This window comes from Scardinius erythrophthalmus (assembly GCF_964197995.2).
Source record: "Scardinius erythrophthalmus genome assembly, chromosome: 10".
Classification (NCBI taxonomy): domain Eukaryota; kingdom Metazoa; phylum Chordata; class Actinopteri; order Cypriniformes; family Leuciscidae; genus Scardinius; species Scardinius erythrophthalmus.
Genome location: NC_138230.1, coordinates 12,470,692 through 12,483,894, shown reverse-complemented (window position 1 = coordinate 12,483,894; position 13,203 = coordinate 12,470,692). Strand labels below are relative to the sequence as shown.

Genomic DNA, 13,203 nt, shown 5'->3' with positions numbered 1-13,203 from the left:
CAAATTACTATAGTATTCCTATAAGATTACTATAATATTTTGTCCCAAAATACTATAAATATGAAAACAATCAAAAAAAAAAAAAAAAAAAAATATATATATATATATATATATATTTTTTTTTTTTTGTTCGGAAATAGGCCTACTATAAGATTCCTTAGTACTTTTTAGTAAGGGTATTTCCCCCACCGAATCGGCTTCATTAGCCTACTATTTACGGTTAGCAAAGATACAATTATAAAATTACTGCAAAACTTTAATCTATCAATATTTATGTTCTATATGCATTTTCCTTTTTATATGACTAACAGAAATTCATGAAATAATATAGGCTTGTCTATAGGCAGACACACAGTAATTAGATATAAGTAATAAGATATTTATTCAAATGTTGATTTTGAAATTAGTGAACATCACCATATATATGATTTGAATTTTTATTTTTTTTATAAATGAACATTTCTAAAGACAGTTAATATTTTACACAGTGAACGTTTCAATGGCAAGAAAAATAATCTATGAATGTCCTATTACAGGCGGAAAGGTACAAAAAAGATGTGCAATCTAGCAAGTGCACACATGAACTATAAACACCTACTAAAATGGATTTTGCCATTGACTGGCGCTAACGATTTCAGCAGCTTTCAGTCCATAATGGCGGACGCGCCTCCGCAGCGCCATCTACAGACTGTTACCCATAACACAACAGAGTTTCGCCTCTTGGGCTTCTATACTCTTTGTTAGCACTTAGTATACATTATACAGTAGGTGTAACGGTAGGGTACATGTATTCGTCCCGAACCATACGGTACGGACGTCCCGGTTCATACATACAACAAAGCACATTGTAATCATATTCAGTCAATCTTACAACATGAATTGAACATGGAGTACAACATTGATACATTTTCCAAAAGCAAAACCAAACAAAAATAAATAAATAAAGGGAAAAGAGACCAAGAGACTCAGCAGTAGACACTAAGGAATGAGTTTGCATAAGTATTCATGAAAAATTAGGGCTTTTTTTGTTTTGCAACATTTCAGGGATTGTTTATATAGAATTATATCATTTAGAAAGGCATTAAAGACGGGATATTTTAAGAAATCGACATTTGTGTATGAAATATTTTGCCATTAAAATCAGATTATTCACTCCAAACTCAGTTGTTCTGTTCTCCATTTGAAGACCAAATTTAACGTATTCATATGTTAAAATTGGGATATTTTGTGTGTCGTACATGATCCAGTACTGGAAAGCATCCCAGAAGAGAAGAAGAGGAAGATACCATCTATCTGTATGTTTACATCTCTCAACCAATGTTTCAACTGCGGAAAGATACCAATAAACCAGCTTGAGAATAATATCTCATGTAGCATTACATTTACCTCAGGCATTCATTGTCGACAGCAGGTTAGTTCGCAAGAGAAATTAACTCTAGAGAGAAGAATTTTGTATATGCACTGTATTATCCTATTCATTAAATTTACTTAACCTGTTAGCAATGTCTTGATTATTTAATGTATTTTTAAATAAATTTGTCACAAGTTATGACAGCCACTGTGTAAATAATTCAAAAATGAATTGGAGTAGAAAATTAACTTTATAATTAGATTTAGAAGTTAATTCAAAACCTGCCTTATGTGCAATTTACAGTACATGCTTTTAAAAATAAATAGCAACTGAATTTAATAATTTGGTCTCTGTTGTTAATTGTAACCTTTAATAGTATAGTAACATATAATTAAGTGCTCCCCATATAGTTTACAGCATTAGCTTAGATTTGTTAAATTTAAATATAACAGAATTATTTAAACGCATTTGTAAAAAAATAAATAAAAACAAAATAAAATTTTATTAAAAAAAGAACAAAGCTAATTTGTTTAATTTACCGTGACTTCTCTACCGAGGTACGTACCAAACCACCATGTTTGTGTACCGTTACACCGCTATTATAAAGTCATTCAGTCAAGAACAGCAAGTGAATTTTCTTTTTTGTTGTTTTGTTAATATAGAGACAGCAGCAGGAACTTTAGGCTGAACATAACATAAGCGACTGTCTTTACGAGGATATTTTGACACATTTATGTGTGTATTTGTCCATTCAAGTGCAAAAAGATTATGTTTGTCACTTTTTTAAGAAACTTTTTAACACCCACTTATAGTTTGTGTCTGTCGCGTTTCACTGTCAACTCTGAATTAACTCTCTTTTATTGTAGAGATGCTGCGCTCTGTGTAAACCCGTTGCTCTTTGCATTTCTGTCACTGCTTTTCAATTTCGTTTTCATATCGCCATGCGGCGGTGGCCCTGATGGAAATAGCTTTCTGTGATCAATCGACCTTGATTTATTTACAGTTAAAGCGATAACAATGCCTGTCGCTCGCAGCATGCAGGAATGTATTATTGTTCAGTCAAATGAGCTAGTTGTGCTGCATGTCAACAAACACATCCTAAATTAAAGCTGTCGCAGTGTTTACCTTGCTAACACACCGGTTCAGTTTTGAATGCTGTTGAGCATGCTTATTTACTGAACCTGTGCAGTGATATTAATGTGATATTTGGTGAATATTTGCAGTCAAAAAAGTGTTTACAGTGACAAATGGATTTTAATGTTAGTGTATAACCCAGTCATTACATTAAACTAGTGTCCATTTGTGCAACTGTAAGCCTTTGCGCTGTGGCGGCGGCCCTTTATTAGCATCAATGGAAAATCAATAAACATTTGGAAGCGCCTAAACTAGTTGTAGCAATGAACTGAACAACTGAATGCCTAATTCATTTCAATATGACTTATTGAAGTCGATTGGTGTAAGCAAATTCCATTGGTTTGCTGAATTTATGTATCATTCATCCACTTTCAGACAGTTACTCTGCCTCTTTCTGCATCTCGTCAATGTCCCCAAGAAACTCACACCGTTGGCCTGACCCTTCACTAGGTAACTAGAGATTAACCAGCAGAGTATCAGCACACCTTCTCCAGTTAGCACCGCCAGCTCAAATGGATCCGAAAGGTTTTTTGTTTTTTGGTATGGAGGTGAAAGAGATGAAGCATAGGGATTTACGAGCCTGTCTTCTGCCTGTTAGGGGCAACAACCCTGAACCTTACCATCAGGGTTAGCAAGAGAAGGCATGACTCTGTTGTGGACAGACAAATACACACACAGCTTGTTATGTAAGAGTGCATGGCGGCGATCATGTGAGGGCTGCAGGCTAGCACTGCACATCTACAGATGACTGGCCAACGCTTTGATCCTCTCTTCTCAACCTGAGTGTTTGTTCTCTCCTTCTGGTTAACTCGCTCTCTCCATATACTTCCCTTTCTCTGTCTGTCTGTTGTCCACGGATCACATTTTTCTGCTTGGTGTGATCACAGTCTCCCTCTGTAAAGGTCCGTTCACACCAAGAATGAGAACACTACAGGGCTCAATGCTAAATATTTTTTCTACTGGTCTGATCGCAAAAAAATAATAAGTAAAAGAAAATTGTTTTGTTTTTGATCCATGTTACCTTGTATTGTGAATAAATAAGGTTACGACACCAACAATAGACACCAGTGAAATTTCACTATATATTCAAATTTCGATACAACTGCAAAAACTAAGTCTAACTAATATAAATTTAAAACTTTATTAAAGACAAATGAAGTTGTTATTGAAAGTCATTTTAAGTAATAAAATAAGAACAAAAAACAAATAAATACAATTGAACAAAGATACAAAATAAACAGTGTTTTTCGGATAGGTCTAACAGTAGTTTTCAGGTACAGAAATTTAATAAAGTAATCAAATGTAAAATAACACCGCATAGTAGGGGTGTTGCGGTACATGTATTGGCCTCGAACCGCCACGGCTCGGTGCGTACAGTCAGACGACGAATACAGTCAGTCACAGGCGTAAAATGCCCACAGCCGCACGGGCATTCATAACGGTGTGGAGCAAAGTGAGTGTTTCAATTCATTCCTATGGAAGTTGAGTGCGAACACACACACACACACACGCACACACACACACACCAGTGGACACGCACCATGCGCTTTCGTTTTCGAACTAGCGAGTTAAAAGAGAGGTGCAAAAGAGTGGATCCCCAGGGACTTGACTGTGTTTGGCGTCTGACTGTATGCACCTGACCGTGACGTCCGTACTGCTGTCACTTTAAGACCTAGGCTAATGCAGAGATCTAGTATACTGATACGCGTGATTTATTTAACTGTGTAAGCCAACTAGGAAACTCGCCAAGATGAGATTTTAGCAATTTTGTGTGACCATTGGGCAGTCCTTATTGTTGATCCACACCAATGAACATTAAAGTTTTTTATTGTAATCAGCCCCGTTATGTTTTTTACTCTAAATGCTTGAGTAGTTTTGTAAAAAAAAATACATTAAAAAATAGTTATTTAAAATCATTTTTACAGCATTATTCCCTAACTATTTGTTTTTTGAAAATATTTTTGAGTGATTGAGCAAACGAATTGTTGAATTAAAGATTTATTGAAACGCACTATAACTGATCTGTAGAAATGAATCACACTCCTCAAACAGAGTCTTGATTTTTGATGAAGTTTAAATGCTAATTAAATAGCTCTGTCTTGACACTCAGTATTGATGTGACAAGCAATAGTTTTTGAGCATGAAAATGCTGGTAAAAGTATCCCCAAATTTATATTGATAGAACTGCATCATTATGTCACTATTACATGACTATGAATCACTGATTATGTGCATCTAAACCAAGTAGCCTCCAGGTATCACCCAGATGAGTCGTCTTAACGCAAACAAGAAGGTGAGATCTATTTTGCCTCGAGAGAATGTGAGACACATAAACATGCAGTTTGCAGGGTTCTGTTGTATTTTCCATCCGGGGCGTTCTCGTTAGTCCAAAACAACACTTAGCCTACTCATTCTGCGCAGCTCGGATCAATGCGAACAACTGTTGAACGTGCAGATGGACACAGAAGTGTCGTGTATCATGCAGTATTTTTCAGCACTGTGCAAGGCAGAGTGACACTGTCGATTGTAAGACAAGCATTTAGGCAGCAGAGCTGCTCGTGGTTCTTTTGTATTACTCATACTGCACACATTCAAGCTGGCACACACTCGTGCCATTTTTTTTCCCTGTCGCCACCATCATTAGTAGATGGAGAACGACCTTTTCCTCTGCCTAAATATAGAGCCCACAAAGAATAGGAGGAAGGGAGGGAAGTGGGGGAGAGAAACAGAACGAATGAGCGCGGGGGCCCTAAACATTTCTGAGCCTTTAAATACAGACCAGAGATGCAGAGGACGACTTTTTTGTTTTCTTTTTCGTACTTGCGTCACGGCTTCACCATAAAAAGAGCTGTTGCATCTGAGCACTAATCGCAAACAGAGACGACGGCAATAGGTGGTGTTTTTACAGACTTTGCGTACAGAAAGGGCAAAAGAACGAGGCCAAGATGGATGTTAGTGTCCAATTTCCCCTACCTTTCGTGTAATGTTTGTCAGCCGGTTTGTTTTTTCGTGCCGGTACAGTTTGTACAGGTGCTATCATGTAATGCTTATGTCATATTGTTTTTCTAAGTGTGTGTACAGGGCCCTGTCAAGTGAGGGTTTTGTCTGGCGGTCTCCTGACTCCATACCCATTAGTGACAGTAACCGTCAGAGAAACAGCAGTCCCAGCAGAACCCACTGACACCAGGGGACGTGCCTGTTTTAGCTGTTATTGCGCTTTGATTTAGCGTGTTTGTGTGCATGCGCTAAGTTGTCTTGTGGGCTTGTGGTCTTGAGTGAAAAAAAGAGTGTGTTATGGCACACTGGTTTGTTTGAAAGTACCTCAAAGCGGTTTCTTATAAAGTCAGTCCTCGGCCCTCCCCAGAGTCTGCCATTTAGCCCGCGCCAGGGGTTTATTTTATGTCCCTACTTCTTATTAAAGAACGTCAACCTGTTGATCGTCAACGTGCTGCCAGTGGCTTTCTCATTCACTCTTTGTAAGGCACACATTACTATTACTGTTGCTGCTTAGAGAGTTAAAAAGAAAACATTTAAAACTTATGTATTAAAATTTGGCATGTAACTCGTCCTGGTACAGTCAAATTGTGTGGCTTGAGTAGGTTATTGTTTTTTTGATGCAATCAAAAAACATCGCAGACTTATTTTGAACCAAATCAAAGCCATAGCAATAAATAGCTAATTGACTTGAGGATACTTCACCAATTTTTTTTAAATCTGTCATCATTTACTGTTTCAAACTTGTGTGACTTTCTTCTGCAAAGAAGATATTTTGAAGAACTGTTTTTGTCCATACATGTCATATTAATTTTCTTTTCTTTTTAAGGTGAGCTGTCCTTTTAATCTGGCTGAAGGCCCGTTCACACCAAGCACGATAACTATAAAGATAACGATAAAGATATAATTCTAAAAATCGTTCTCCATATTAAAGAATAACAGAGTTCACACCACAACTATAACGATAAAGATAAGAGGAACGATATCGTTGGGATCACTTTCAGAACGATTTTTTTCCAGCTGTCAAACGATAAAACACTGACAGCCAATCAGAATCCATTCTAGCAGGTCATCCATTTTCGCTACTTTGAAACCACATCGCGTGCTTAGAATAAAAAGACCGTTATCGGTCGTTGGTGTGGACGCATGTATAGTTATCTTTATCGTTATCTTTATAGTTATCGTGCTTGGTGTGAACGGGCCTTTAGTGTATTAGAATCAAATGTACTTTACTATAGCTTTTGAATTTTGTTTTCATTAATTGATTGAGATAAAAAAAATCTCTTTGCTATACGTGTATTTATAGCACTAAAGTGTCTTGTTGCTAGGAGATGGTATGGGAGCCAGGGACCCAACGCACGAGAGAGAGAGAAAAAGGTATGAGAGCGGAGGGAAAAGGCACACTTCTTCTGAAAGCTGAATGACAAATACACTCACGCATACGCCGTGAGTCAGTGCTGACGCGCACCCACTGTGGGAAGCTTTGTGTTGCTGTGTGCCCACTCGCTCGGTGGAGGTCTGAGCCCACAAACACACGACTAATCATATATGATCTGTTTAGTGTGACATGTCTTGGTAAAATTGGAATGAATGGTGGGAAATGCATTAAACTTGAGGATCTGGAGACTTTTTGAAGTCTCATTCCCTACAAACCTCTTTGTGTAAAAGGGCTGAAATTACAGGCTCATTTGGTGGAGAGGTTTTATTTTTACTTTTATTTTTTTTATGTCAACCAGTAAACAGTATTATTTCCAGAGTCTCCTGCATTGCTGAAACTTCCAACAGCCATAAAAAGGAATCCTATTTTACTTATGTTGAGTTGAGAATGTTGAGAAGACTATTTTCCGCAAAATGTAACGCATCTTTCTCTTGAATTGATTCATGAGTTAATGACTGGTTATTTTTTGTGAATCAACATCATACAGCACAACCAGAGCAGTCCGATTCATGATTGAATGTCTCTTATTTGCTGAAATCAGAAGTGTTGTCTGATATATAAGTAAGTGACTTTAATAAGCTGGTTTGACAATTTCTTGACTGACTGAACTTGCTGAATCCACTTGAGTAGTTAGTGAATCAACATTTGTTTCACTACTGAGCTGTTACTTAAGTTTTAATTATACATGAACCACATTTTGTGAACTTGAATTTTGTAAAACTTAAATTTGTATAATTACTGACTTGTTGCCCATATGACAGTATTAATTACCTCTGGGTTACCATGTGCTTATATCAAGTAGTCTAACTGATCTGCTTCTTTTCAGTTGGCCAAGTCAGTTTTACATCTCCGATTTGCTAGATCTCTCAACCAAACATCTCAGTCATGAGTCAAGCCACATTGCCGACTGTTTAGCAGTTGTCACGGACAGTTAGTACCAGCCCACGATGTCCAAGTCATCCTACCGCCCCCCTGCGCAGCGTGCGTCCCTGCAGCACATGTGTGCAGTTGGCGGTGGCGGTACTGCTGAGCTGTTCTGCATTCGCTACTTAACACTGTGATAGGCTTTATAAGCAGCCAAGCTCTGAACCATCTGAAAGGGGCATTCCACTGAGTACAACAACACGTCGTGCGCCAAGACCCTCTCTTTCTCTTTTGTGTGCGAGTGTGGGAATTATGCTGTTATTTTCAGTCGTTCCCACCTGACATGGTGCGCCTAAGAGATATAATCTTGGTTCATTGTTGTGTTCCCTGGTTTAGTTTTTTCTTTCCTAATAGGAAATCGTGTCTAATTTAGAGTCAGCAGAAATACTGCACCTCATTCTTATTGTGTCTGCAGACTTTGCTTTTTCATACTTGACCAAGCACGCCAACAGCAAACTCTCAGGTGTTTCTCCGATGTGTTTGACAGGCTTGTTTCAAAGAGCTTTTCCGCCGTCTCATACCGTCACGTTGACTCAGCGTTGTGCATGAATTTGTAATAGGTCTGTCACTTAGCATGTTGTGTAACCGTCTGTCCATGTTAACGTCCCAAAGCACAAACAGTTTCTGTAATGAGACATAAGACCCTCAAAGTCACGGCCATGTTTTTGTCTCGCCTCCAGCAACCTCCTGCTTATTTTCTTCTTTTTCTGCAAGTATTGAGTCTAAAAGTGGAGACTGTGTACCATCTGCGTGCGCGTGCGTGTGTGTGTGTTTATGAGTGTTGTTTTGACTACTGCCTCAAGGATTCTTGATTGAAGCGCTTGTTAACTAGACACTATGGAATTCTGACAACTTATTCAGACTCAGAGATGATTGAGAGAAAGGAATTGCATGCACACTTTTACCAGACTAAAATTCAGGAAAGTTGAGGCTAATTTATACTTCTGCGTCAAACCTACACCATAGCTATGCCGTAGGCTGTGTAGAAAGCGTAGCCTGGCGTGCACCTCTCCAAACATCTTCGATAGCGTCGCATTTCCTCCTTTTGCCTTGATACTGTGGGTTGCACCATCAATATGCCCATGGACACTGCCTAGTAGCGGTCTGCATGTGTAATTACACGTCAATGCGGACAACGACGCAGAAGGATAAATGAAAACCGGCGTAGGTCCGGCGAAGAAGTATAAATCAGCCTTTAGTCTGCATAAAGGCCTACAGCCTTGGAGACATGTTGTTCCCTTGGCTTAAAGTCATTTAACAGACTGCAGAAGTAATACGTCCCCCTTATTAATCGAGATTAGATGCGGTGAAACTTACTCTCGCCAAACATTGACTAGATTGAGTCGAAGTGGCAAGACTCAAGTGTTTTTGTGTCTGACCTCTAGGGTTTGCCTTCCCAGACTGGGCCTACAAGCCGGAGTCGAGTCCTGGTTCCAGACAGATCCAGTTGTGGCACTTCATCCTGGAGCTGCTGCGGAAGGAGGAGTACCATGATGTCATCGCCTGGCAGGGGGATTACGGCGAGTTCGTCATCAAAGACCCGGACGAGGTGGCACGACTGTGGGGCGCCCGCAAGTGCAAGCCCCAGATGAATTATGACAAGCTCAGCCGAGCGCTCAGGTAAAGACTAAATCTGTCTATTAAATCATTCGTAATTGCAATTGTGCTTGTACTCAGTCTACTGATGCAGTGGCTGCTCTAAAGGGTTAACTACAAAACGGTAGGATATCTTTTTTGGCCAAAATCTTGGTTAAGACACTTGGTTGTAGGCCTGTTCTCACCAAGAACGATAACTATATTAGCATCCACACCAATGGACAATATTCTGTATATTATAAGCACATTGCAGTTATTATTAGCTTACTAAAGTTGGGTGGATTCGGATTGAAAGACAATGTTTTTGACATTCATCAGCTGGAAAAGAAATCCTGTAAATGATTCCAATTATTTTGTTTCTTTGTTTTGTTACCGCTTTAGCTGATAATTAGAACAATTAATAAAACTTTACAGTTATTGTAGTTATCCTTGGTGTGAATGGGCCTTATCACTTGTTGTAACATGCAGACACACTCTACGCCAATAGATATCAGATATAAGCTGCATATTAGATTGTGGTAATTTCTTGTGTTTATTAGTAGACCTAATTTTGAGCATATCTGAGGACTTGCTAACAGTAAAATGTTAACACCAGAATCTATGATCAACTGCATATTTGTTGTTCTTATGTATCGACTGACTGTTATGCTAGCATAAAAGAGCATGATAGACTAGAAACTTCAGATTATCAACATCAACTGTGAACGTTAGTCAAGTCTCTCTTGTTGTTCATTTTAGTGTTATTTGTGTGGTATGCCTAAGTGACCATTAACGGATTTGCTTCACATGAAGAGCCTTTCAGATCACTCACTTATGAAGCCCATTTCAGTTAGGATGATGCCTATGTAGGTAGTAGATGGCAAGCCAGTAACATTTTGTAGCTGTAAACTACAGCTTCTAGTTCAAAGTCTAGAGTGCTTTGTTTCTGATGACTTTATGTGTTCTTATGTCAACTGACTTTGTGTTCAACAACACTTCTGCGCTGTTTATCTTTCTGTGTTACACCATTTTTCCGCCTTTGCCTTTTTCCGTACTCTTCTGTCAATTACAATCTGTCCAGTTGCCTGTTTGTCTGTCTCTTCGTGTTATTCAACGCTTTGGACCGGTCGCCATGGCAACCTGCGGATGCCCACTCAAACCTGCTGAACCTGCCTTTACCATCCTAGAATAATGAAGCCCACTTAGCGCTCATCAACCTTCACTTACAGGACTAGTTTGTGTCCTCCACTTCCGAGAACTCTTTCATTTCTCAGAGATATGAACATATGAATGGAAGAGGAAGGTAGGGGGAAGAATAAAGGCAACAGAAAGCTGTGTATGGTTCAGATGTGAAGCAGAAAGTTCTTCAGCGTCACAGCAGAGAGCGTGAAGACTACTGAGAAACGGAGAGAACTCGCCTCTGTTCAGCACATGTGGAGGACACAAAACACATCCTCTTAGTTAACTCAGACAGGCACACACATTCTCTTTTGACCTGATTTTTTTCTTTTACATAATTGTGAAGTTTAAGGTCATTTTTAGGCCCAAACAGAATCCTTTTCACTGACATAACCTTTGCAGACTTCTGCTAAATTTGATTGCCCATCATTTATTAAATTTAGGAATGCTCGATATATCGGCCACCATATCGGTATCGGCCGAAATATGTTCAATTTTGATGTTAGCATTATTGGACCAATAAGAAAATTTGGCCGATATATATATGTATATTAAAGCCAATAAATGTTTTTATTTCCTTCAGCTGCAACACTTCAGATGTGCTCTGTTCACTATGATGGTTTTGAATTGCTTGAAATATGATTGGAATTACTTCAAAGAAGGAAAATAGTTTAGTGCAACATGTGCAGCGCAAGTCTGTCATTTAGGCTACATAAAATTATAATGAAAACACTATAATTGTGTGCTTGGGACATGGCTTTTAATGGTGAGACTTTTGTTTTTTTGTAATTAGGCTCTCAAAAATTATATAAGAATTTGGATTTAGAGTTATCGGCCAATATATATATATCGGTTATCGGCTTTCATATATGAAGAATTATCGGTAACAGCCGATCCCTAGTAATATTTTTCATCTTTCATCTATGAATTTTTCATCTTCATCACTATACTTATTCTTAAGTTAAAGGTTTTGCTCAGATGCCTAATTACAAAATTTTGGTGTTTAACCTGCACTGTTTGGCCAGTAAGCAACAGCCTAGCAACCAACCGGAATACACTAGCATCTTCTTAGCAACACCCTGGCAACCATTGTACTTTGGGATATACCATGATACTGAATATTTATTTACGGTCCATCAACACATCATGTGATGTTACCATGGTACTTTTTTTGTAAGTATATAATTGCATTTTGAAAGAGTTTCAAATCAATTTTAAATTAGGATATGGTAATATCTGAACACTTTTGGCTAATTTCAACATGTTTTCATTTCATTTAATTTCAACAGTATTTTCAGTTTAGTTTAGCACATTTTATTACAAGTAAATCTATTCTACAGATCGTTAAAAAATAAATAAAAAACATTCAGTGTGGATCTAGTTATTTGGGAAGGAAATGCCTGAAGGCATTCTCTCTCTGCTCACTCTTTTCATCTATACCTAAGAGGTTGCACGTGTTCTTTAAAACTCAAACACCATTCAGACAGACTCTTGGCTGCACAGGCATCCCATTGTTGAGCTGTTGAAAATGAACAGACTTCAGACCAAGACAGTTCAAAACAACATGTACACATTTGTTGTTTTTATCTGTTAACCTCATGCTGCTTGTAGACCATGATATAGCCAGAAAGCTGCTTTCTTGATGGATGTCGTCTGTTTTGCTTGGTAAAAGTAAACAGAAGTATTCTGTATTTTTACTCAACAGATGTACTCCATGTATGTGAATGTCTGCACAACACACATGTGCAAAAAACACTTTGAGTTTTTGTGGTCTTTTGAAGCCAGTTCAAATGCACTTCAAAGAGCGGGGTTGTGCATGTGTACGTGTTGTGTTCATGTGTAAATGTTGTGTTCATGTGTGTGTGCCCTTTTCTCTGTCGAGTATGTGCCTGTGAACTTTTCAGTGCCCCAATTCACACATTGTATATCACAATCCTGTTTTCTCACACATGCACTCTCAGCACCCTCGGTGACGTCTTAATTAAACACATTGAATCCATAAATCATTTTAACATCTGAAGCTTCAGATGGCCACAGTGTCACGTATATGCTCTGCACATATCTGATTCTGGTTGGCTGAATCCTTTCATGTGTGTAAGAATTTAACATGTGTATGTTATATGCAATAACCTTGAGTACTCCTTAATGATACAGATAATTACATCAGGCTTTATCTGAAAAGGGTTTGTTTTTTCTCTCTTTGGAAATGCTGGTCTGAAATGTTACGTCCTGACAGCTGCTGTATGTGATCATTTCACCTAAACATCTTGTGTACACCACTTTTCCATGTTTCTTCATTCAGAATATATCTCGCACAGTGTATCAGATAGTCAAGGTAAAAACATTGTAAATTTAACATGATCTATAATTTACATTATAGAAACTTCATAGTACTGTGGTCAATTTTATATTGATTTTACTGAAATATTGGCTATTGTAAAGTCACTCAAAAATATTATATTAATATAATTTATTGGTTTTCAGAAGTTAATTTAAAATGAACAGTTTTGGTTTTCGGCTCTGAGTTTTCAGTTTCAGCCAAGAAATTTCATTTTCGATGCATCACTTATTGAAAGAAAACTAGAAGTTGATGAGTTCTGTGTTTGAA

General features: G+C 38.1%; 1 protein-coding gene across 2 annotated transcripts in view; it reads left to right on the top strand.

Annotated features, from left to right (window-relative positions):
• The window catches only part of erf (Ets2 repressor factor), a 30,908-nt gene that overhangs the window by 13,062 nt on the left and 4,643 nt on the right, over window positions 1-13,203 (top strand). The window contains exon 3 of one of the 2 annotated variants that reach the window (XM_081377402.1): window positions 9,242-9,461. In XM_081377402.1, the coding sequence (XP_081233528.1) occupies window positions 9,242-9,461 (220 nt within the window). Of the gene's footprint in view, window positions 1-9,226; window positions 9,462-13,203 lie in introns of both variants that reach the window. The other variant, XM_081377401.1, reaches the window with a different exon arrangement.